The 24,436-nt window shown below is 44.7% G+C and overlaps 1 protein-coding gene across 1 annotated transcript in view; it reads right to left on the minus strand.

Annotated features, from left to right (window-relative positions):
* LOC121287955 overlaps positions 1–24,436 on the minus strand; it is a 387,185-nt gene that overhangs the window by 216,647 nt on the left and 146,102 nt on the right. The window contains exon 21 of the mRNA XM_041206118.1: positions 9,061–9,230. Within this exon, the coding sequence (XP_041062052.1) occupies positions 9,061–9,230 (170 nt within the window). The remainder of the gene's footprint in view (positions 1–9,060; positions 9,231–24,436) is intronic.

Raw genomic sequence — 24,436 nt, forward strand, 5'->3', positions numbered from 1 at the left:
GATAAATGGAAAAGCACTCATCTCAGTCCCAGGAAATTGCTGCAAGAGTTCCTCAGGACAGTGCCCAAGGTCGAACCGTCTTCAGCTACTTCCTCAATGGGACCTTCGCTTCGTAAGATCACAAGTAAGGATATTCACTGATGATTGCACAGTGTTCAGTACCATTCTCAACTCCTCGGATACTGAAGCAGTCCGTGCCTGCATGCCGCAAGACTTGGACAACATTCAGGCTTGGGCTGATAACTGTACAGTAACATTCGCGTCGCACAAGTACCAGTCAATAACCACCTCCAGCAAGGATCTAACCACCTCCCATTGACATTCAATAGTTTGTTGAATTTCCACTCTCTCTACCTGGAAGAACAAGGGCAGCAGATGCATGGGAACACCACTACCTGCAAGTCAAGCTTGAAACGATAATCGCCCGCCGTTTCTTCACTGTCACTGGGTCAAAATGATCTCTCTGTAACAGAACTGTGGGTGTACCTCACAAGGGCTTCAGCGGTTCAAGAAGGCAGCTCACCAACACCTTCTCAAAGGCAATTAAAGATAGGCAATAAATGCTGGCCTTGCCAGTGATGTCCACATCCTGAGTGAATAATAAAAATTATAGAACCTACGATGAATAAAAAAGGAACCAGAGAGGTACTGTTGGCTCAGTATAATCTTCTTATTCTCAACAGTCAAAGAGAAAACTACTAAATTGGCTGCAATTCAAATGAATAGATAATAAGGGCTACTTCCCAGTGAATTATACGGCCGTCATCCCTTTGGTAGCTTCTCATGGCTTTATGAAGCCACAGTGGATTACTCTTGACATTCATTCAATGGCATATCATAATTTATAAGACATTTTTACTTATTAGTAAGTTATAGTCTAATGCTCTGGCAGCCCATATTCTATTTGCAGTAGATGTTTTTTGCAGTGGTCATTGGAAAATAAAACTATTGACACATTGGCCAGAACTGTAACTGCTCCCACCTCTTAGAAAACAGGCAGAAGGCAGTTATAACAGGAACATTCGGTCCGTTGAGCTTATCTGGCCATTCAATAAGATCATGGCTGATTGGATTGTGGCTTCAACTCCATTTTCATTCCTACCCCTGACAACTCCTTTGTCAATCAACAATCTATCTAAATCAGCCTTAAAAATGTTCACTGACTCTGCCTCCATTGCTCTCTGGGGAAGAGAATTCCACGGACTAATGGAGGAACAAGCAGCCGCAGTAGGCCATTCGGCCCCTCGAGCCGGCTCTGCCATTCAATATGATCATGGCTGATCCTCTATCTCAACGCCATATTCCCGGTTTCTCTCCATATCCCTTGATGCCCCTAATATCCAAAAAATTATTAGTTTCTCATAGAGGTCTACAGCATAGAAAAAGGCCCTTCAGCCCATCGAGTCTATGCCAGTCAAACAAGTACCTAACCATTCTAATCCCATTTTCCAGCACTAGGCCCATAGCCTTGTATGCCATGGTATCACAAGTGCACATCCAAATGCTTCTTATATGTTATGAGGGTTTCTGCTCTACCACCCTTTCGGGCAGTGAGTTCCAGATTCCCACCACCCTCTGGGTGAAAAAATTCTTCCTCACATCCCCTCTAAACCTCCTGTCCCTTACTTTAAATCTATGCCTCTTGTTTATTGATAACTCCACCAAGGGGAAAAGTTCCTTCCTGTCTATCCGATCTATGCCCCTCATAATTTTATACGTCTCAATCATGGCCTCCCCCCACCTCAATCTCCTTTGCTCCAGGGAGAATATCCCTAGTCTATCCAATCTCTCCTCATAACCAAAACTCTCCAGCCCAGGCAACATCCTGGTAAATCTCCTCTGCACTCTCTCTAGTGCAATCACATCCTTCCTATAATGCGGATTCCAGCTGTGGCCTAATCAGCGCTTTATACAGTACCAGCATAACCTCCCTGCTCTTATGTTTTATGTCTCGGTAATAAAGGCAGGTATCCCATATGTCTTCTTAACCACCTTATCTACCTGTCCCGCTACCTCAAGGGACCAGTGGACATGCACAACTAAGGTTCCCTCTGATCCTCGGTACTTCCCAGGGTCCTACCATTCATCATGTATTCCCGTGCCTTGTTTCTCCTGCCCAAGTGCATCACCTCACACTTATCCAGATTAAATTTCATTTGCCGCTGATCAGCCCCTCTGTGACCAGCCCACCTATATCCTCCTGTGATCTAAGGCTATCCTCCTCACTATTTACCACCCCACCAATTTTCGTTTCATCCACAAACTTACTGATCAACCCTCCTACATTCAAGTCTAAATCGTTTATATATACCGCAAACAGCAAGGGACCCAACACCAAACCCTGTGGAACCCCACTGGACACAGGCATCCAGTCACAAAAACACACCTCGACCATCATCCTCTGCTTCCTGCTACTTAGCCAATTCTGGATCCAATTTGCCAAACTGCCTTGGATCACACCTTCATTATCAATCTCCAATGCGGGACCTTATCAAAAGCCTTGCTGATGTCCAAGTAGGCTACGTCAAATGCATTGCCCTCATATACACACATGGTCACCTCTTCGAAAAATTCAATCAAATTGGTCAGACATCACCTCCCCTTAACAAAACCATGCTGACTATCCTTGATTAATCCCTACCTCTCCAAACGCAAATTAATTCTGTCCCTCAGAATTGCTTCCAATAGCTTCCCCACCACTGAGGTTAGACTGACTGGCCTGTAGTCCCCTGGTTTATCCATTCCTCCCTTCTTGAATAATGGTACCACATTGGCTGTCCTCCAGTTCTCTGGCACCTTCCCTGTCACCAGAGAGATATTGAAAATTATTGCCAGCACCCCTGCTATCCCCTCCCTTGTCTCACTCAACAGTCTGGGATACATTTCATATGGGCCTGGAGATTTATCTACTTTTAAGCCTGCCAGACCACATAGAACCTCCTCCCTTTTTATGCTAAATTCTTTAATTATATCACAGTCCTTCTGCCTGATTTCCATACCCACATTGTCCCTCTCACTTGTGAACACTGACACAGAGTATTCATTTAGAACCCTACCTGCGTCTTCCGACTCCACACACAAATTACCACTAAGGCCCTTAATGGGCCCTACTCTTTCCCTAGTTATCCTTTTACTCTTAATGTACGTGTAAAATAACTTTGGATTTTCCTTTACTTTACCTGCCAATGCTTTTTCATGTCTCCTTTTTGCTCTCCTAATTTCCTTTTTAAGTTTCCCCGCCTACGCATTCTATACTCCTCTTGGGTTTCTACTGTTTTGAACCCTCGGTATAAGGCCATAAGCCTCCCTTTTTCTCTTTATCCAATCCTGTTTATCCCTCGACATCCAAGGTTACCTGGATTTGTTGGTCCTGCCCTTTGTCTTTACTGGAATATGTTGGCCCTGTAATCTCCCTATTTCCTTCATGAATGAGTCCCACTGCTCTGACGCAGATTTACCTAAAAATAGCTGCTCCCAGTCCACTCTGGCCAAATCATATCTGATCTTACTAAAATCAGCCTTCCCCAATTTAGAACTCTGATTTCTCGCCCATTCTTGTCCTTTTCCATAACAACCTTGAATCTAATGGAGTTCTGATTGCTATCTGCAAAATGCTCCCCCACAGATATCTCCACCACTTTCCCGGCTTCATTCCCTAAAATTAAGTCCAGGATTGCCCCCTCTCTTATAGGACCTTCTATGTACTGGCTTAAAAAGCTCTTCTGGATGCATTTTAAAAATTCCGCTCCCTCTAAGCCTACCATACTATCACTAACCCAGTTAATGTTGGGGAAGTTGAAACGCTCCACTATAACTACCCCATTATTTTTACACATCTCTGAAATTTGCTTCGTATCTGCTCTTTTATTTCTCTCTGACTGTTTAAGGGCCTTTAGTACATTCCCAGCAATGTGATTGCTCCTTTTTTGTTTTTCAGTTCTATCCATATGGCTTCATTTGAGGAGCTTTCTAAGATATCATCCCTCCCTACTGCTGTAATTGATTCTTTGATCAATATATGATACCCCCTCCTCTTTTACCTCCTTCCCTGTCTCGCCTAAAGACTCTATATCCTGGAATATTGAGCTGCCAATCCTGCGCCTCTCTCAACCATGTCTCTGTGACAGCAATGACATCATACTTCCATGTGTTAATTTGTGCCCTCAACTCATCTGCCTTATTCATCAGAATCCTTGCATTAAAATAAATACCATCCAACCTTGCCAAACTCCCTTGTGGCCTATAATTTCTATGCCTTCCAGACTCACTTGCTCTCTCTTCTAATTTTGGCTGTGCACCTCCTCCTGCTGAACCTCCTCTCAGGATCCCAACCCCCTGCCAAGTTAGTTTAAACCCTCCCCAACAGCACTAGCAAACCTTCCCGCAAGGATGTTGGTCCCATTCCGGTTCAGGTGCAACCTGTCCGCCTTGTATAGGTCCCACTGACCCCAGAAACGGTCCCAATGTCCCAGAAATCTAAAACCCTCCCTCCTGCACCATCTCTCCAGCCACGCATTCATCTGGACTAACCTCCTATTTCTATACTCACTGGCGCGTGGCACTGGAAGTAATCCAGAGATTACTACTTTTGAGGTCCTTTTTTTTAATCTGTTTCCTAGCTTCCTAAATTCTGCTTGCAGGACCACATCCCTCTTTCTACCTATGTTGTTGGTACCAATATGTACCACGATCTCTGTCTGTTTTGCCCTCTCCCTTTAGAATACCCTGTAGTCATTCAGTGACATCCTTGACCCTGGCACCAGGGATGCAACATACCATCCTGGAGTCACATCTATGGTTGCAGAAACGCCCTGTCTGTTCCCCTTACTATCGAGTCTCCTACCGCTATTGCTCTTCCCCTTTTTTTCCTCCCCCCTGTGCAGTTGAGCCACTCAGTGCCATGAGCATAGCTGCACTCCCCAGAGGAAGCGTCACTCTCACCGTTTTCCAACACACAAAAATGGTTCGCGAGCGAGATGCATCCTGGGGGTATCTTGACACCTTTCTTCTGACTGATGGTCACCCATTCCCTCTCTGTACGCACTTCCTTAAGCTGTGGGGTGGCCACATCTAAAAATGTGCTATCCGTGAAACTCTCAGCCTCACGGATGCACCTCAGTGCCTAGAGCTGCTGCTCAAGCTCCGAAACTCAGAGCTCACGTAGCTGCAGCTGGTGGCACTTCCTGCACATGTGGTCGGTTAAGCGCAAGGAGCGTGTAAGACTTCCCACATGTTGCAGGTGGTATATAACACGGGACTGAGCTGCCCTGCCATGCCTCTAGTTGAAAAACAAACCCTTACTTTAAATTAAATACAGTAAAGAAATGTTAAATTGTTTATGTACTTTAAATAAAAACTAGAACCCTTACCTTTCCTTAGCTTAATCTATTTTATACTGGAGAAAAACACACTACTCACTACTCACCAATCAGCTCTCACCTTTGTGCTGACGTCACTTTTTGAAGCTTCCCCACATTCGCGCTGATTCTGATCTCTCCGCCGCTCTCTCGCGCTGTCTTATGATGTCACTCTTGTTCAAGAATTTCTTTCTTGAATATACTCAGTGACTCGGCCTCCACAGCCTTCTGTGGTAGAGAATTCCACAGGTTCACCACCCTCTGAGTGAAGAAATATTTCCTCCTCTCAGTCCTAAATCGCCTGCCCCGTATCCTGAGACTGTGGCCCCTGGTTCTAGACTCCCAAGCCAGGGGAAACATCCTCCCTGCATCTAGTCTGTCTAGCCCAGTTACAATTTTATATGTTTCAATCAGATCCCCTCTCATTAACTCTAGTCAACACAGGCCCAGTCGAACCAATCTCTCCTTGTACGACTGTCCTGCCATCCACGGTATCAGCTTAGTGAATCTTCGCTGCACTCCCTCTATGGCAAGTATATCCTTTCTTAGGTAGGGAGACCAAAACGGCATGCAATACTCCAGGAGTGGTCTCACCATGGCCCTGTATAACTGCAGTCAAACTACTTCTGAACTCAAATCCTCGTGCAATGAAAGCCAACATACCATTTGCCTTCCTAATTGTTTGCTGCACCTGCCTGTTTACTTTCATTGATTGTGTACAAGGACACCCAGATCCCTTTGTACATCCACATTTCACAATATATCACCATTTTGTTTTTGTTTTTCACACCGAAGCATATAACTTCACATAACATACGGCCCTCAGAAAATAATTCTCCTCTTCTCCATCTTAAATGGGAGGCCCTTTATTTTTAAACTGTGTCCCCTAGTTCTAGTCTCTCCCACAAGGGGAAACATCCTTTCAGTAGCCACCCTGTCAAGTCCCCTCAGGATCTTATATGTTTCAATAAGGTCACCTCTCATTCTTCTAAACTAAAATGGATACAGGCCCAACCTGTGCCATCTTTCCGCATCGCATAATCCCCCCATTCCAGAGTCAGTTGTGTGAACGTTCATCGAATCGTTTCTAATACAATTATATCCTTTCTTAAATAAGGAGACCAAAACTGTACACAGTACTCCAGATGTGGTCTCACCAATGCCCTGTACAACTGTAGCAAAACATCCCTACTTTTATATTCTATTCCCCTGTGCAATAAACAACATTTCATTTGCCTTTCTAATCACTTGCTGTACCTGCATACTAACTTTCCCTGATTCCTGTACCAGGACACCCAGATCCCTCTGTAGCTCAGAGTTCTGCAATCTCTCCCCATTTAAATAATATGCTGCTTTTTAATTCTTCCTGCCAAAGTGGACAAGTTTACATTTTCCCACATTATATTCCATCTGCCAATTTTTTCCCACTCACTTAACCTTTCTATGTTCCTTTGCAAACTCCTTATGTCCTCTTCACAACTTACTCTCCTATCTTAGTGTCATCAGCAAATTTAGCAAGCACATATTCAGTCCTGTCACCCAAGTCATTCATATAGATTGCAAATAGTTGAGGCCCCAGCACTGATCCCTGTGGCACTCTAATTATTACTTCTTGCCAACCTGAAAATGACCCAATTATGCCTCCTCTGTTTCCTGTTATCGAACTAACGCTCTACCCATGCTATTAGGTTACCCCCTATACCATAAGCTCTTATTTTATGTAGTTACCTTTGATGCAGCACTTTGACAAATGCCTTCTGGAAATCTAAGTACACTAAATCTACATGTCCCCTTTATCCATATTGCTTACTTCTTCAAATAATGCTAATAAATTAGTCAAACATGATTTCCCTTTCACAAAACCATGTTGACTCTGCCTGATTGCATTGAGATTTTCTAAATTGAAAATAGAGTTCATGCATTTTCCCTATGACAGATGTTAAGCTTACTGGCCTGTAGTTTCCTGCTTTCTATCACTCTCCTATCTTCAATAGAGGAGTTACATTCACTATTTTCCAAGCTGATGGGACCTTTCCAGAAACTAGGGAATTTTGGAAAATTAAACCCAATGCATCAACTATCTCAGCAACTATTTCTTTTAAGACCTAGAATGGGGTCCATGGGGACTTGTCAGCTTTTAGTTCTAATAGTTTTCTCAGTACTCTTTCGCTGGTGATTGTAAATGTTCTAAGTTACTCCCTTTCAGTTAAATGCAGTTAAAATAACATGTGTTATTAACCTGCCCATTCCACTTTCACAGAATTACAATGCAGAAAAGGCCCTTCGGCCCATCGAGTCTGCACCGACATGTGAAAAACACCTGACCTACTTACCTAATCCCATTTATCAGCACTTGGCCCATGGCCTTCAATGTTATGACGTGCCAAGCGCTCATCCAGGTACTTTTTAAAGGATGTGAGGCAACCTGCCTCCACCACCCTCCCAAGTACCACATTCCAGAACGTCACCACCCCTTGGGTAAAAAAGGTTTTCCTCAAATCCTCCCTAAACCTCCTGCCCCTCACCTTGAACTTATGTCCCCTTGTGACTGACCCTTCAACTAAGGGGGACAGCTGCTCCCTATCCACCCTGTCCATGCCCCTCATAATCTCGTACACCTCAATCAGGTCGCCCCTCAGTCTGCTCTGCTCCAAAGAAAGCAACCCAAGTCTATCCAACCTCTCTTCATAACTTAAATGTTTCATCCCAGGCAACATCCTGGTGAATCTCCTCTGCACCCCCTCCAATGCAATCCTGCTGTGTCCCTATGTTGACCTGCTTTTGAGGTTCCAATCATGGTAGCAATCATATTTTTCCTCCATTATAAGTGCCAGTTGTGGATCCATTGGTAGAACTCCTACTCCTAAGCTACAAGGTTCTGGGTTCAAAACCCGCTCCAGACTTGAGCACAAAAATCAAGGCTGATACTTCAACGTAGCACTGAGGGAGTGCTGCACTGACAGAGGTGCAGCACTCCCTCAGAATGTACTTCACTGGCTGTAAAGTGCTTCGAGATGTTCAGTGGTCATGAAAAGTTCTATATAAATGCAAGGTCCTTTTTTTTTATTCGTTGCCAGAAATTGTTACCATGTGACCCAGGCTGTGACCTCCTATTGCTTGTTTACTCTCCCACCCGCTGGCCAGGTGGTCAATATGGCCAGCCATAGGGTGCGAGACTGCAACATTTGATTTCAATGAAGCCCTGTTGTTAAGGTCACTTGGGCCTCTAGGTGATTGGACTTGCTGAGTTTTTGACTTATACTGGGGCCATTTTGTCAGGTTTGGAAACGTACATGGTTGGTAATCTGAATGGATGTTAGGGCAGAATGTATGTGTTGCCAAGTTATATTTTTATACAAATTGCATTAAAATTTATAATCTGGTTTAATAGCAAAGCACTGTTCTTAGAATTGAGTTCCTAATTCAATTACAGTTCAAATTGCTTAACTAGCTCATTTAAATTCTTTAGGCACAACTATCTTTAGAATTAATAATGGGAAGGCTAGTAGAAGTATCTGCGGTGTTTCACTTGCCAAGGCAGCAGCTGAATGCTTCACTCCAGTTGCTGCAGTGACTAACGTGGTGAGATGTGCATTGATTAAATGTAACTACCTTCAATGCAGCTGCACAGCTAATTTTGGGCTTAAAGCTCCTTGAGTCCACTTACTCCCTTTTTTTGCCCCGTACAGGAAGGAAGAGGTACCTGTGTAACATAGGAATATGCTGCCTCCAGCAGATATTGCTGTAGTCCTTTGTCGCGTTTTATAAGCATAACAGATGCTTCAGCAGGGCCCGAGAGAGGAAATGCAGGACCAGAGGTTCCCAAGGGATATGACATTTCGGAACAAATCTGCCATCCAATTTGTCTGGAGACTGCAAAGGGAAACAAAATGTCATTTTTAAATAGTGTGTAGGCGGAATACATAAAACTTGGGAACAGATCATTAACAGGGCATCATCTTCATAAAGCTCACCAAATGTATGCTACAGCAAGGGTAACGTCATTGAAGGGAATGTTTTAGGTATTTTTGTCATGAGTGGAAACTGTGAAATCACACATAATAAAGTGAAGATTCAGTAAATGTATGCTACACATGTAGGGTATTAGTAAATGGAGGAACTAAACCGAGTAACTCAGACCACCAATGACCCAATTGCACTGTACTGGTGCTGCAAACAGCAGCTCTGATGTCAGCAATGGTGTTTGCAGCGGACTTACTGTCTCTACAACTGCCAGAACACCTGAAGAGATAATTTATCTTGCTTCTCCAGAGATGGCAGCATTGGCAGCTCAATCCAAGCACCACTAGCCAGACATCATTTTTCTGAAGGCATCTGGACTGACCATTAGCCAAGCAATAATGTTTCTGCATTGGTGGCTCTTCCCCAACCATTGCAACTTTGTGTTGTTGTTTCTCTGCAGCATCAGTGCACGGAACATTAGCAGAGTAGATTCCGTAAGACCTAGAGCTCCAAATAGATGCAGATTGAAACAATGAATAAGGAATTCACTGCCCCAATCCAATGGAACTAATCTTGCTTGATTCTACTCTTACCTATCCAATTGTAGACATGGCTCGCCAATAATGGCTTCTTTTCTTGCCCGCCAGAACATTACCCCCAGTGTTCCTCTAGGATCTATCCTTGGCTTCATCTTTTTCATCTGAATACTGCCCCTTGGCAATCCATTTGCAGACATGGAGTCACCTTCCACATAGACACTCTTGACACCCAGGGCAGAATTTTCACTCCTGAATTGGGAGCACAGAATCAGGAAAATTCACGACTCTGCAAACCCAACTCGGGAGAAAGTGGCCCAAATGTTCGGGTTTTCATTCTGGGTCCCCCAGCCCTGGAAAGAGTTCAGAGACAGCCACAAGGACTGCCAGGTGTTCAAGCAGGCTGTCTAAATGGTCTGCCTTGGTGCTCTGGGTCTTTGTCCCAGTTACAATAAAAACAACAAAACAAAAACCAGCCCTCTGGCCTTGACCCCTCATACCCCCTCACCCCCCCCCATAACTTCCCATGCCCCATGCATGCCAACTCATGGGCCCCTTGTAGCCTCCATGCCAACCCATGCACTCCACTCATCCCCATGGCTCTTTGTAGCCCCTATGCCAACTTAGTGCAAATGTTTACCGATCCATGGCCCCCACCCACCCCCCTTACACCCTCTATGCCAACTCACTCAGTATCCACTATGGGCAGACCTCAGGAGCCATGGTGAGATGAAATACAATAAAGTTCTAAGTGCCTATTGCAGTATATTAAAAAAAATCTCGTTGATAACATTTAAATGTCTTCAAGTACTTAAACCTTCATGAAAACAAATATTTGTATTCAGAGACCCACACCAAAGATACCTAATCCCTTTGTGGAGCTGTCCATCAAACTGTGATCTTACAGGATCCCCACTACGATGATAGGTAGTAGAAGCAGTCAACAGCACGAATCCTTATGTCAACACAATGATTTTTTTTCAACCACAGGCTGGATTTTATTTTTTTACAAAAATTTAAAGGGCCTGGGGAAATAAATGACTTGATAGCATGACAGTTTATAGAGCTCATCTACTTTTTACACACATTCATGTCTACTCTTAACATTCCCAAAAGGGGTACCAGACCTCTCCAACAGAAGTACCTGACCTCTCCAACAGGAGTGCCTGACCTCTCCAACAGGAGTGCCTGACCTCTCCAACAGGAGTGCCTGACCTCTCCAACAGGAGTGCCTGACCTCTCCAACAGGAGTGCCTGACCTCTCCAACAGGAGTGCCTGACCTCTCCAACAGGAGTGCCTGACCTCTCCAACAGGAGTGCCTGACCTCTCCAACAGGAGTGCCTGACCTCTCCAACAGGAGTGCCTGACCTCTCCAACAGGAGTGCCTGACCTCTCCAACAGGAGTGCCTGACCTCTCCAAATAACTACAGTAGCTTTAAACCTTTTCCTCAAATGTTTAAAGACTACAAGTCATGTTTTGCAAATACCAGCAACAAAAATTGGATCTGTTTGAAGGCAGCTGCACTTTTACATGTGCAAAGTACAACCACTCCTCACCACTGTGAAAATGAAAATAAATGGTGGGTGCTGGCTTCAGGGATGTGACCTCTGGAATCAGAGCTCTGACACCATTTTGTCTGAAGTGCAGAGCCCTTCCATCTCCATGAAAATTCAGGCCCAAGCTTTTCCCCTCCACTGCCCTTCCACATCTCTGTGTTATCAAATTGTCGGGCATCCCATATTGAATTATTAATTGTAAATTAATTATATTTAATTGTATACAGGTGGTGGGCATTAACTGGAGATTCACTTGTGCTCCTATAAATAGATACAAACTAAAACTGTGGCTGCTGGGATTGCAGATGAATACTTGTAATGTGTAACTCTATAAATAAATGGTTATAAAAGTGTATAAATATTGACTCCAGTTCTATCCTTCACCAATTGGCTTGATGGACTACAACATGAATGAGCCCACTATTTCCTCCAACACTATATTGGGAATATCATTGCCATTACTTTTGGGCCCTACCAAAAATGCTGTACCCAAATCCCCCTACTCACAAATCCAGAAGACCTTTCCTAAAACCCTTTGCATCCCTGCCTTCCACTCCTGTTTCAGTGTTCACCTTCAGTGCCTACTGTCCCACTTGTATCCCTCTTAGTCTCTTATTCTTTGGCGCAGCATCATTTTTTTCTTCTGATTATATACAATCAGGACTTCCTTGTTCATGTTTTCACTTACCTGCGTTTTGTACTTTGTGCACTGCATCACCCATCACATGAGTAATGTTCACTTAGCTGCGTTTGAAATGTCCTAATTTCTGCACTGATTCTCTGACAGGTACACCCTCTGACCACAGCTCGAGTGTGAGCTCGGTTAATTTACTATGAGAGAGTAGGAATAGACTGGGTATTAGGTGATTTGTCTTTTCTCAGGGAGTAGTGAGGCTCTGGAATATAGTACAGGCTGGTGTGTTAGGTGCTGACTCTTCAAGAGTTTCTGCCAAGGACAAAAATCACATTAAACAGAATGCAGGTGTCTTTATAAACCTTTGTAATCCTTGGTTCATGTGACCTCCTTGGCTGGTTTCAATGACCTGAGGGGGTGGGCGGGGGGGATCAGAGAGGGATTTTCCAGGATATATTTACCCCTTGTCGGCCCTGGGTTTCTCTCTTTTTCAGTGACTGCAATTTTTAAATCGGTTCTGAATAAAACTGCTAGTGCTGGAAGTGGGAAAGAAAAACCAAAAACATGGAATATAGACAGCAGGTCTAACAGCTTCAGTGAAGAGAAACAGAGATTATTGTAGAGTACTGTAACTGCCCAAACCAATGTTGCCCTCATTGCTAGAACCTATCCAACTGAGTTCCCTTGAAAAGCATGTTCCTCCTTCGTGATTTCGCCATTTGAGAGGTTTCGTGGGAACGTAATCCTTACGAACAGCAGGACTTTACCATACATCTGTAAAGCACCTTCCAACATTTTGTTAATATTAAGGCAGCCACAGAAAGGCAAGTCATCATTGTTGAATAGCAGAACAAATACCTTGTTTGGTAGCCTCAAGGTAGGCTCTAATCTATTCACCTGTTGCAGGCAAAATTATGGTCCTGATATTTACTCAGAGATGTGTTGGGAGAGCAAGGGTGTCCGATATTGGGCAGGGAGGTCAACACGTGTCTCAATGCCATTTCAATGCAGTCACCCCTTTAACCTTGTCCTTAGGAGGGTGGCGTTGATTGCATGACAATGAGAGTGATGAGGACTCACATGTCGCAATCTCAACTGCAATATTTAAAGAGACAAGCCTAAGAAGGCATTTAGTTGGAGCAAGAGATGTGACAATGGACTCCAGATGCTCACAGGCTGCATCCAGCTTCAATGACATCTATTTTGATGTGCTGCTGTTGTGAGGAGCTGGAGAGATAGTCTTCCCCAGCAATGGGAGGAAAATGCCTGCTACTGCCATAAAAAAGGCGTGGCTGGATGTGACCCAGGTGGTCAACAGTTAGAACATTGTGTCACATTCCTGGATTCAGTGCATGAAGTCTTTAATGATCTAACCAAGTCAGGAAAAGCAAGTACAGTCGCATATTCATTTATATGCTGCTGTGCACATCACCTCATTCCCTCACTCTGCCTCTTCAGGTCTACTTACTCCCCACACTTACTTACCTTGTAAGCACAGCCATGTTTTACTTTCTATGCACTTCTTCACAACCCCATCTGTTCATTCACCACTCCATTCGTCATCATCCTTGTGTAACTTTACATACCTCCTTGATAGTCACCCCCGCCAAATGCACAGAATGAAACGCCACTATACTCATACATAGATCTGTTCTTTCCCTGTTGAGGGAGATGAGAACACAGAACACAAGGACAAGGGAGAGAACCGGAGGCGGTCCTCCAGAAATTTCCCAGAAATGGAGATCAGTAGCATTTTGGTGTCCCCAGCCTTTGGAGATAGGAAGGTGGGGACATCCCAGTTAGCTGGTGACACAATTGAATATTAGCAGCCCACATGTCATGATTGATTTCAACAGTTAGTGGTATAATGATAAGTATTTTGCAGGTAATCTCAACAGGACTAAGTTATATCTTTTCTCTCCAAAAGAGCCTTCATGGGTGCAGCAGGAATCCATATGCCTCACAGATGACAATTCCAAAGAGAAGATGAATCCTTCTGAGGGTGTCTAATTAGGGGACTCATGCAGGCCACACACCAGCTCAGGTACTCGCACTTTGCTAGGACCCTGTAGCCAATTAATTGGGTTTTCACCTGGTCACTCACTTCACAAGTGAACAAGAGCTGATTATGGTGGGAGAGTAGTGGGAAGCCCACATTGGCGGCTGCAGCCCTCTCCAAGCTCTGTTCTCCTGGACACAGACGCTGTAATCCAGTGTTGGTGGGGTGGGGGGTGGGGGGGCGTGCGCATGCACGCGGGGGGGGGGGGGGGGGGGGGCGGAGGGGGGTGGGTGGTCATCAATGAGGAGGAGAATCACTGAGCAGTAGCAGAGAATGTGCGATGCACCAAAAGACCTTCCAAGCACACTGACCACGATGGCAAAATGATCAGAGGATTATTCTTCAAGCATGAGGAACAGTGATGTCGAAGGGCACTTCTTGCATGAAAATAGTGGCCAGCTTTGTGACACATTATTTGTGAAATAAGATGCGTTCATATCACCTTAATAACAACATTACTGACTCTGGATGCCAGTTTGTCTGCCACTTAAAATAAGATGACAGATACCTTAGCCTGAGCCTACTCATATTTAATAATTAATTAGAAAAAGGTGTTGTCCCAGAGCACTGGCAAATGGCTAATGTAACTCACGTATTTAAAAAATGGGGGGCGGAACTTGTCCAGGGAATTATAGACCAGCAGCTTAACATCAGTGGTAGGAAAAATAATGGCATCTCTACCAAAGGAGAGAATAGAAGAACACCCAGAAATATGAAATATAATAATGAATAGTCAGCATGGGTTTCAACATGAAAAATCTTGCTTGACCAACCTTATTGAATTTTTGAAAAGGTAAGAGAGAGAGTAGACAATGGGAATGCAGTAGATGTGGTTAATCTTGGTTTTCAAATGGCCTTTGATAAGGTGCCCCAGGATAGACTAAGGTCAGGGAATGTGGAGATGGAAAGGTATTGTAAAATACAGACATTTGTGATCCAATTAAAGAGCAGAAATTTCACAACACATTATCACATACAACAGTGTGTATACCTTTGTGCAATGAGAAAGAATTTCTCTTCCCTTTCCTTCCATGGTGTAACCACGTGATTTCAGTAAAGATATCGATACAGGTTGCTCAGATCCCTGCTCTGATGCTCCCCTCAGGTCACTGAAACTAGCCAAGGAGGACACTTGAACTAAGGATTGCAAAGGTTTATAAAGACACTTACATTTTAGTAGGAATAAGGCCCAAGTCTATGTGGGGTCGAAGGCACTTACATTTTAGTAGGAAGAAGGTGCAAGTCTAGGTGGGATCGAGGAACAAGGGGATCTTGGAGTACAAATGCACCAATCTCTCTGCCCCCCACACACACACCTTAAACCAGCTTATATTTCAGCTCTTTCCTGGACTCGAACTCAAGTTCTGTCGAAGGGTCATGAGGACTCGAAACGTCAACTCTTTTCTTCTCCGCCGATGCTGCCAGACCTGCTGAGTTTTTCCAGGTAATTCTGTTTTTGTTTTGGATTTCCAGCATCCGCAGTTTTTTTGTTTTTATCTCTGTGTTTAATTGACTGCCACTGCTCTTCAAGAAATGCCTACCTCCTTGAAGAAGTTCTGTTCCTCTCTGCGACAAGATTTCCGGATTTCTCTGTTGCCTTGTTCACCTTCATTGCTTTCCATTTCTCTCCTAGTGTTTGACAAGGTGTTTACTAAAACCCGCTTTCACAGCCATATCTCCTTTCTCAGTGACTGTCTCCGTCTCCGACTTACCCCACATGGATTTCAACTGAAATTCCACCCCTCATGTTTCGAACCCACCCAGGATTACAGGTATCTCCGGGACATAAAACGTTTCTCGGACTGCTGTTCCCGTCACATTCTGAAATCCACTCTCAGTGCCATGCGCCGCCATATGAACACACTCGACCTCTCCCTCCAGCAGCACCGCCGTACCCTTTTTCAAAGCTGCGCGTGCCCCCAGTTTCATTTTATCCTTCGGCTCATCCGACGCCTCAACAAGAAACTTTTTCTCTTTCTCTCAAGTGCTAAGGAACGCAAGCTCCAACAACTCATCGACACCAACACCCATCTAGGACCCTCCACCCCTGCCTGTCCCTCCGTCCCCACCCCATCTTCCAATCCCAACCCCAGCCGTGTATTCACTATACCCCCTGACCTTCCCCTCTCCGATGCTGAACGTTCAGTGCTCAGCAAAGGACTTAGTTTCATACCCTTACGCCCTCACCTCAATGAATTTCGGGCTCGGCATGATACTGAACTCTTCTTCCGCCGTCTTCGTCTCCGGGCTCACTTCTTTGGGCAGGAGTCCTCTCCCAGTTCAACGGATCCTTTTACCCATCTTCAATATTCTCCCTCCACCTGGACCCCTCCCTCTGGATTCTTACCTTCTCTCGATCTTTTCATTGAGAACTGTCGACGCGACATTAGTCGTCTCAATTTCTCTGCTCCTCTCACCCATTCTAACCTGTCTCTCTCTGAACTTACTGCACTCCATTCTCTCAGGTCCAACCCTGACATTGTCATCAAACCCGCTGACAAGGGTGGTGCTGTTGTTGTCTGGCGCACTGACCTCTACCACGCGGAGGCTGAGCGTCAACTCGCAGACACTTCCTCCTACCTCTCCCTGGACCATGACCCCACCACTGAACATCAAGCCATTGTTTCCAGGACTGTCACTGACCTCATCTCCTCTGGGGATCTCCCTCCCACAGCTTCCAACCTGATAGTTGCCCAACCTCGGACGGCCCGCTTCTATCTCCTACCCAAAATCCACAAACAGAACTGCCCCGGTAGACCGATCGTCTCAGCTTGCTCCTGCCCCACAGAACTCATTTCTCGTTATCTTGACTCCCTTCTCTCTCCCCTTGTCCAGTCCCTTCCCACCTACATCCGTGATTCCTCTGACACCTTACGTCACATCAACAATTTCCAGTTCCCTGGCCCCTACCGCTTCCTCTTCACCATGGACGTCCAATCCCTCTACACCTCCATCCCCCACCAGGATGGTCTGAGGGCCCTTAGCTTCTTCCTCGAACAGAGGCCCGAACAATCCCCATCCACCACTACTCTCCTCCGTCTGGCTGAACTTGTTCTCACGCTGAACAATTTCTCCTTCAACTCCTCTCACTTCCTCCAAATAAAAGGTGTGGCTATGGGTACCCGCATGGGCCCCAGCTATGCCTGTCTCTTTATGGGGTATGTGGAACATTCCTTGTTGCAGTCCTACTCCGGCCCCCTTCCACAACTCTTTCTCCGGTACATCGATGATTATTTCGGTGCTGCTTCATGCTCTCGTCAGGACTTGGAAAAATTTATTAATTTTGCTTCCAATCTCCACCCCTCCATCATTTTCACGTGGTCCATCTCTGACACTTCCCTTCCCTTCCTTGACCTCTCTGTCTCAATCTCTGGTGATAGACTGTCCACCAATATCCATTACAAACCCACCGACACCCACAGCTATCTCGACTACAGCTCCTCACACCCCACTTCCTGTAAGGACTCCATCCCATTCTCTCAGTTCCTTCGCCTCCGTCGCATCTGTTCCGATGATGCTACATTCAAAAACAGTTCCTCTGACATGTCCTCCTTCTTCCTTAACCGAGGTTTTCCACCCACGGTCGTTGACAGGGCCCTCAACCGTGTCCGGCCCATCTCCCGCGCATCCGCCCTCACTCCTTCTCCTCCCTCCCAGAAACATGATAGGGTCCCCCTTGTCCTCACTTATCACCCCACCAGCCTCCGCATTCAAAGGATCATCCTCCGCCATTTCCGCCAACTCCAGCATGATGCCACTACCAAACACATCTTCCCTTCACCCCCCTTATCGGCATTCCGTAGGGATCGCTCCCTCCGGGACACCCTGGTCCACTCCTCCATCACCCCCTACTCCTCAACCCCCTCCTATGGCACAACCCCTTGCCCACGCAAAAGATGCAACACCTGCCCCTTCACTTCCTCTCTCCTCACCGTCCAAGGACCCAAACACTCCTTTCAAGTGAAGCAGCATTTCACTTGCATTTCCCCCAACTTAGTCTACTGCATTCGTTGCTCCCAATGTGGTCTCCTCTACATTGGAGAGACCAAACGTAAACTGGGCGACCGCTTTGCAGAACACCTGCGGTCTGTCCGCAAGAATGACCCAAACCTCCCTGTCGCTTGCCATTTTAACACTCCACCCTGCTCTCTTGCCCACATGTCTGTCCTTGGCTTGCTGCATTGTTCCAGTGAAGCCCAACGCAAACTGGAGGAACAACACCTCATCTTCCGACTAGGGACTTTACAGCCTTCCGGACTGAATATTGAATTCAACAACTTTAGGTCGTGAGTCCCCTCCCCCATCCCCACCCCCTTTCTGTTTCCCCCTTCTTTTTTTTTTCCCAATAAATTATAAAGATTTTCCTTTTCCCACCTATTTCCATTATATAAAATAAAAAAAAAACCCACTAGAGCTATACCTTGAGTGCCCTACCATCCATTCTTAATTAGCACATTCGTTTAGATAATATCACCAACTTTAACTTTAACACCTATGTGTTCTATTGTACTATTGTTGTTGACATCTTTTGATGATCTGCTTCTATCACTGCTTGTTTGTCGCTACAACCACACCAACCCCCTCCACCTCTCTGTCTCTCTATCTCTCCGCCCCCCACACACACACCTTAAACCAGCTTATATTTCAGCTCTTTCCTGGACTCGAACTCAAGTTCTGTCGAAGGGTCATGAGGACTCGAAACGTCAACTCTTTTCTTCTCCGCCGATGCTGCCAGACCTGCTGAGTTTTTCCAGGTAATTCTGTTTTTGTTTTGGATTTCCAGCATCCGCAGTTTTTTTGTTTTTATAACTAAAAGTTGCACCACAGGTTAGTAAGGCCAGAAAGGAAGTAAACCAAGCACCACACTTCATTTCTAAATTTCAATTTCTAGGATTGAAAAGAAGGGAAGCTATGCCAAACCTGTAACAAATCTTAGTGTACATCATGAAATTCTGGTCGCCATTTATAAAATGGATATAGAGGCACTGCAGAGGGTGCAGGGAAGATTTACAAAGTTTTACCAAGTATCTGTGGATATACATATCAGGAAAGGATTTACAGCCTGAGTCTCTTTTCTCTTGAAAACAGAAGGCTGAGGGGTGACCTAAAAGAGGTCTTTAAAATTCTGAAAGGTTTTGATAGAGTGCATACAGAGAGAATGTTTCCCCTTATGGGGAAGAGCAGAGCTAGAGGTCATCAATATAAAATAGGAACCAAGAAATCCAATCGGGAATTCAGAAGAAACTTCTTTACCTAAAGAGTGGCAAGAATGTGGAACTCACTACCACAGGGAGTGGTTGAAGTGAATAATATAGATGTGGTTAAGGGAAAACCAGACAAGCATATGAGGGAGAAGGAAATGGAGGGTCAGATGAGGAAAGATGAGAGAAGATTCAAGATAAATACCAGCATGGACTGCTTAGGCTGTATGGCCTCTATATTCTATGTAACCCCACAGGACCACATTGTTTTCCAGCACAGTTTCAGCAATGAACTGGGGTCTGGCTCATGAGGGGGATGATGGCGAAAAGAGATTTGGAAGTGGAGAATCCACTCAAAGGCACTTATACTTCTCACCGATTGATCCCCAACATCCTGCCTCATCTCCCGACAGTCGAGTCTGCCCCTGCACAAGTACAGGTGGTGCAGTTTTTGGCGGAATCTCACTGGCTGAAAAAAATCCAGAGGACAATGGCCAAGAGCATCAGAGCAGGGATCTGAGCAGCCTGTATCGATATCTTTACTGAAATCATGTAGCAGTGGGAGGAAAAAGGGGAGAAATTCTTTCTCATTGCACAAGGGAATACACACAGTTGTATGAGATAATGTGCTGTGAAACTTCTGTTCTTTAGTTGGATCATAAATGTTTGTATTTTACAATACCTTTCCATCTTGTTCATTCTTGGGTGCTATGTGGAAAGCAGACTTCTAACTTGTTGGATGATGAATGAGATGGCATGAATTAGTGGGGACTATTGGGTGGATATGTAAAGGATGGTGGTATGTATGGAGGGCTGCTTTGTTTCAGTGGCATTGATGAGGAGAGGAGTGAGTGGCAATGAGTGGCTGGTGAACATGCTCCTCACATCGTTCCACTGGTGCAACCTAAGTGAAGAGCAGCTCTGGTATACTGGGCAGCAACGTGAACGGCTGGTACTGCATCATCCTCATCACCTTTTGCCTCGGCTTCTTCATATTCCCCCTACTTGGAATCAGACGATGTGTGCTGTGCACCTCGTTCCTCCTGCAGGTTCAAACCTCACTGTTGTGAAGAACACAACAAATCTCAACCATTCTGGAGACCCTGGCTGCTGTGTCTGTCTTATGATCTGTCCAAACATCTGAAGCACATTTCAGCTTGCTGGTGGCCTGTTCAATCACATATCTGATGGCGATACAATGCTTATCTCAATGTTGTTGAACTTCATTGGTTGGGATTCTCACAGATGTCATCAGCAAAGTTTGAAGGGGCACCTCTTGACTCCTAGCAGCCACCCCTTAAGTCTGCATCCAGCTCCAAATGATCAGGGTGTGTGAACTGCCACAGGATAAAGCATCATAGCAGCTCCTTGGGATTCTTGTGCACGTCCTGCAGAAAGATCTTTTTATGGTTACACATCAGTTTCATATTTATGTAGTGGAAGCCCTTGCAGTTGATGAACACTCCTTGGTGATCTGGGCTGTGCCAATAGCCATGTGTGTGCAATCGATGACACCCTGCACCTCTGGGAAGCCAGCCAGAGACACACATCTGAGGACCTGCTCACTCTCACCGACTTCATCACAGGCAAAGTTAAGATCATTGCCAGCCCATCAGTCACCTGTTTTATGCATTGTGGGCCACCGACTGGGAGGTGCTGGCTAAGTCTCCAGCAGAGCCCTCGAAGAATTCAGGCAGTGCTGACTTTGACAGGCACTGGTTGCATGTAGCCAACCAGGTCCAGCCGCAGCAGGCCTTCTTCTAGGAGGCTGCAAATGTCAGGCATCACATGACTCAAGACCCTAAGCCTCCTGAAGCTGTTCCAACATGTCAAGGAAACTCAGCTTCTGTCAGTACACCCTGTGTCATGGGTAATGCCTCCTGAAAGCTCCTCCCCTCTGCTGCCTGCTGCAGGTCTGTCAACAGCAGGCTGCTCCTGTTACTGCTGATGATGCTGGTTACATTGGTCCTGCCTGAGGTCCAGTCCAAGGTGGCGAAGGTAGCACCCATCCAATTGGCTCAGATTTTGCAGTCAATGGCAGTGATGGCACTCGCCCCGACCTTGAAGAAAGCATTCAGCAAAGATCATGTGATCTCTGTCTTGTGGATTTTTCCCAACATTAGTACAAATTTTTCACTGTCAAGGAATCTCCAGGTATCCAGTAACATTGATGTCACCAATCAGGCTAAGCAACCAATCACATTGATGTATTCTCATAGACAGCAAACCAAGAAATAAAATGCACTGAATATTTTTCACATTTACTTAAATTTTACAGAGTGCAAAGTAAATGATTGAGGCATCCACATGACATTAATGCAGAAACAAACCTTTTCAAAATATTTTAAAATACGTAGGTTTTCTTTTAACAAGATGGAGAAATTTGATACTCTACAAACATAAAATTAGTTGTTCAGTGCGAGAAATTCTGAATTTAGCAGTAATTCTGAATTTACACCTCATCTAACGATGTGTAACTTCAAGAATTTCTATAGTGTGACTAATAATGGGAAAGGGCAAGTTCTTGAAAGATCAGTGATTTCTAATTGACTGCAGTCTGGGTTGATTTTCAGGTTTAACTGTGCATGTGTGGGCTTCGTAAGTTACCATCACTTTCAGAGGAGTAATGATGGTGAATGCTAACAGTTTTACCATCATTATCACTGCTAAATCCAAAATGTGATTCTGAAAACTTCCCAGAAAACCTATTGGAGCAACCTCTTTCCCATAAGCAGGTAAGGGAGTAGCTGTAAGTATTGAGTATTGGTTGCAGTATTTCCATGAGTTTGAGTCAGCTCCTCAGTGGCCCTTGGGGTCTCAGATTGCTCTCAATGGTGAGTTTCAGAGAGCAGGAAACTCCCAGATACGACATTAAATTTAAAACTGCTTTGAAATCTCGCTCCAATTGTGCACTTAGCACATGATAATAGATAATTTGACTGCGAGGGGTTTATGCACAACCGGACTAGTTTGCTCCAGTTCAATGCGGAATGTGCCAAGCGGGTTGGAAGCAGCTTCCTGTTTGCTGACATTTTTGTCAGTTTTAACCTCCTACCCACAACCAAACCCAGTTTAAAATCCACACACCCCAATCCCTGCCATGGTTCTGATATCCATAATTTAAAGGCTCAAAAATTCCTGAAACACTTCAGCAAAACTAGTGTTGGAACAGGGTTCTGATGAAGAATCATACGGACTCGAAACGTTAACTGTGTTCCTCTGCTGTCAGACCTGCTGAGTTTTTCCAGCTATTTTTGTTTTTGTTTCAGATTTCCAGTATCCACAGTATTTTGCTTTTATCTTAGTGTCAGAACAGGGTTGCGTCATCTATTTCAGCAGAAGACTTGGACACAGATCCTGGGCAAGATCAGTGCAAATACTGGCATAAGTTTAGTGTGATTACTGCATGAGTGCACTCCAGGAAATCCTGACCAAAGTTTTCAAGTGAACTTTTATTTTTACAGCCTGTTTTGCACTAGCCTCAGCTCAAACAACTGTCTGGCAAGCAAAGAGCCAAAAGAGAGCCAAGCGAAGGCTTGGGTCAACTATACTCTTTGCAATTCAAACTGAGACAAAAGAAACGACAATAATTTGTGTTTTTTTTACAATTAGATAAAGCTGCCCAATCAGCAGGATTTAAAAGACAGAGATTGCCTGTGTTTGGAGGGGATTTACATCCCTGCACAGTCACCAGCTGTTAATGATGAACTCCAGCCCCTTGAAGTCATCAGTTAATGGTTCTAACATCGGGATGGGCTGCAAGTCCCTACTCGCTTACTGAATGTTTTAGGATGCTACAGATTTCCTTCGCCCCATCTGGATCTACTTTTAAATATCCGTTCAAATGCAATTGTCAGAGGAAAAAGAATTTAACAATAATTTTATTTACTTTGCCATGGACCAAGAATGGATAAGCCTGGCTTCAGGCAGTCAGCAGGAAATAAAGTGACTGCAAAAAATCTGATAAAACAAATATTAAACGTACGAGGGGCAGTCTTCCTGCCCCTGAGCTGTCGAGGAGGTGTTAGAGCGGAGGACATTAGAGATGCCTTTGATTATACTGGCATCGTCAGTGTCCATCTTCCTTTCGAGGCTCAGTACCATGAAGCTGCTGCAGAACAGGCAGAGGAAATACAGAGATGCAGCCTGGGCTTTTAAGGCAGCAGTAATCTTAAAGGATCAGGGACAGTGGAAGCTTCAGGTGAAAAAGGCAGCAGAAATTTAAAAGTTATAGTATATGGGGGCAGAATTCTTTTTACTTAGCTTCTGAGCAGGAGTGATCAATTTTGAAATCTGATTATGCTCGAAAGACACTTTTTCTGCCAGTGGTCACTATCAATAGCTAAAGGTGAGTTTCTGCTGCTGTGTCATAACTGAGATGGTAGTAACACAACAAGCCAGTCTGCCTTAGAGGAAGCTGATTAGAAGTCGGCACTGTGTCATTAAGCCAAAGGTAGAGGGGTGGAGGAGGATGGTATGGGAGCGGGAATCGAAATAGGGTGCTGGTTTGAGTGCAAGGGGCTTTGCATTTTATTAACACATATTACTTGGAAAAGAAGAATCTATATGGGCTGGAGAAGCAAAGGGATCTGGGAGCACAAATCCAGAAATCATTAAAAGAAGCAACATAGGTTAATAAAGCCATTTTAATAAAAAGCCAATCAAGCATTAGAGGAATTAGAAGTACAGAGCTCATGTTAAACCTATATAGATCTTTAGAGATATAGAAGAAATTGTGTGTGTCAGGCTCTCTCAGGTTCATTTGGGTATAGTTTACATTGCTGCCCCCTATTCAGGTACAGACAGGCTATTCAGGTGTAGAAACATAGGAGGATTAGGATGCAATATTTTCAGGAGCAGAATGAAAATAAAGGATGACTGACTGGTTTTCCTTCTGTGTTGCACCCGCTTATCTGGATGCTATTGGTATCAAGTCAGACGAATACCTCCCCTTTGGAACCTTTCACTGAATGCGGCAAATCACCGCATCTATCAAAAGTATCAGCTTCCTAACTTGCTCAGATTGTTTCTTCAACATTTCTGAAAATAGGCACATGTTGTTGAAGCTTTTTCATCTTGCACTCATCAGAGCAAATGCAAGAATGCCAAACTTCAAATGATAGTATAC

The sequence above is a fragment of the Carcharodon carcharias genome, chromosome 15 (assembly GCF_017639515.1).
Source record: "Carcharodon carcharias isolate sCarCar2 chromosome 15, sCarCar2.pri, whole genome shotgun sequence".
Classification (NCBI taxonomy): domain Eukaryota; kingdom Metazoa; phylum Chordata; class Chondrichthyes; order Lamniformes; family Lamnidae; genus Carcharodon; species Carcharodon carcharias.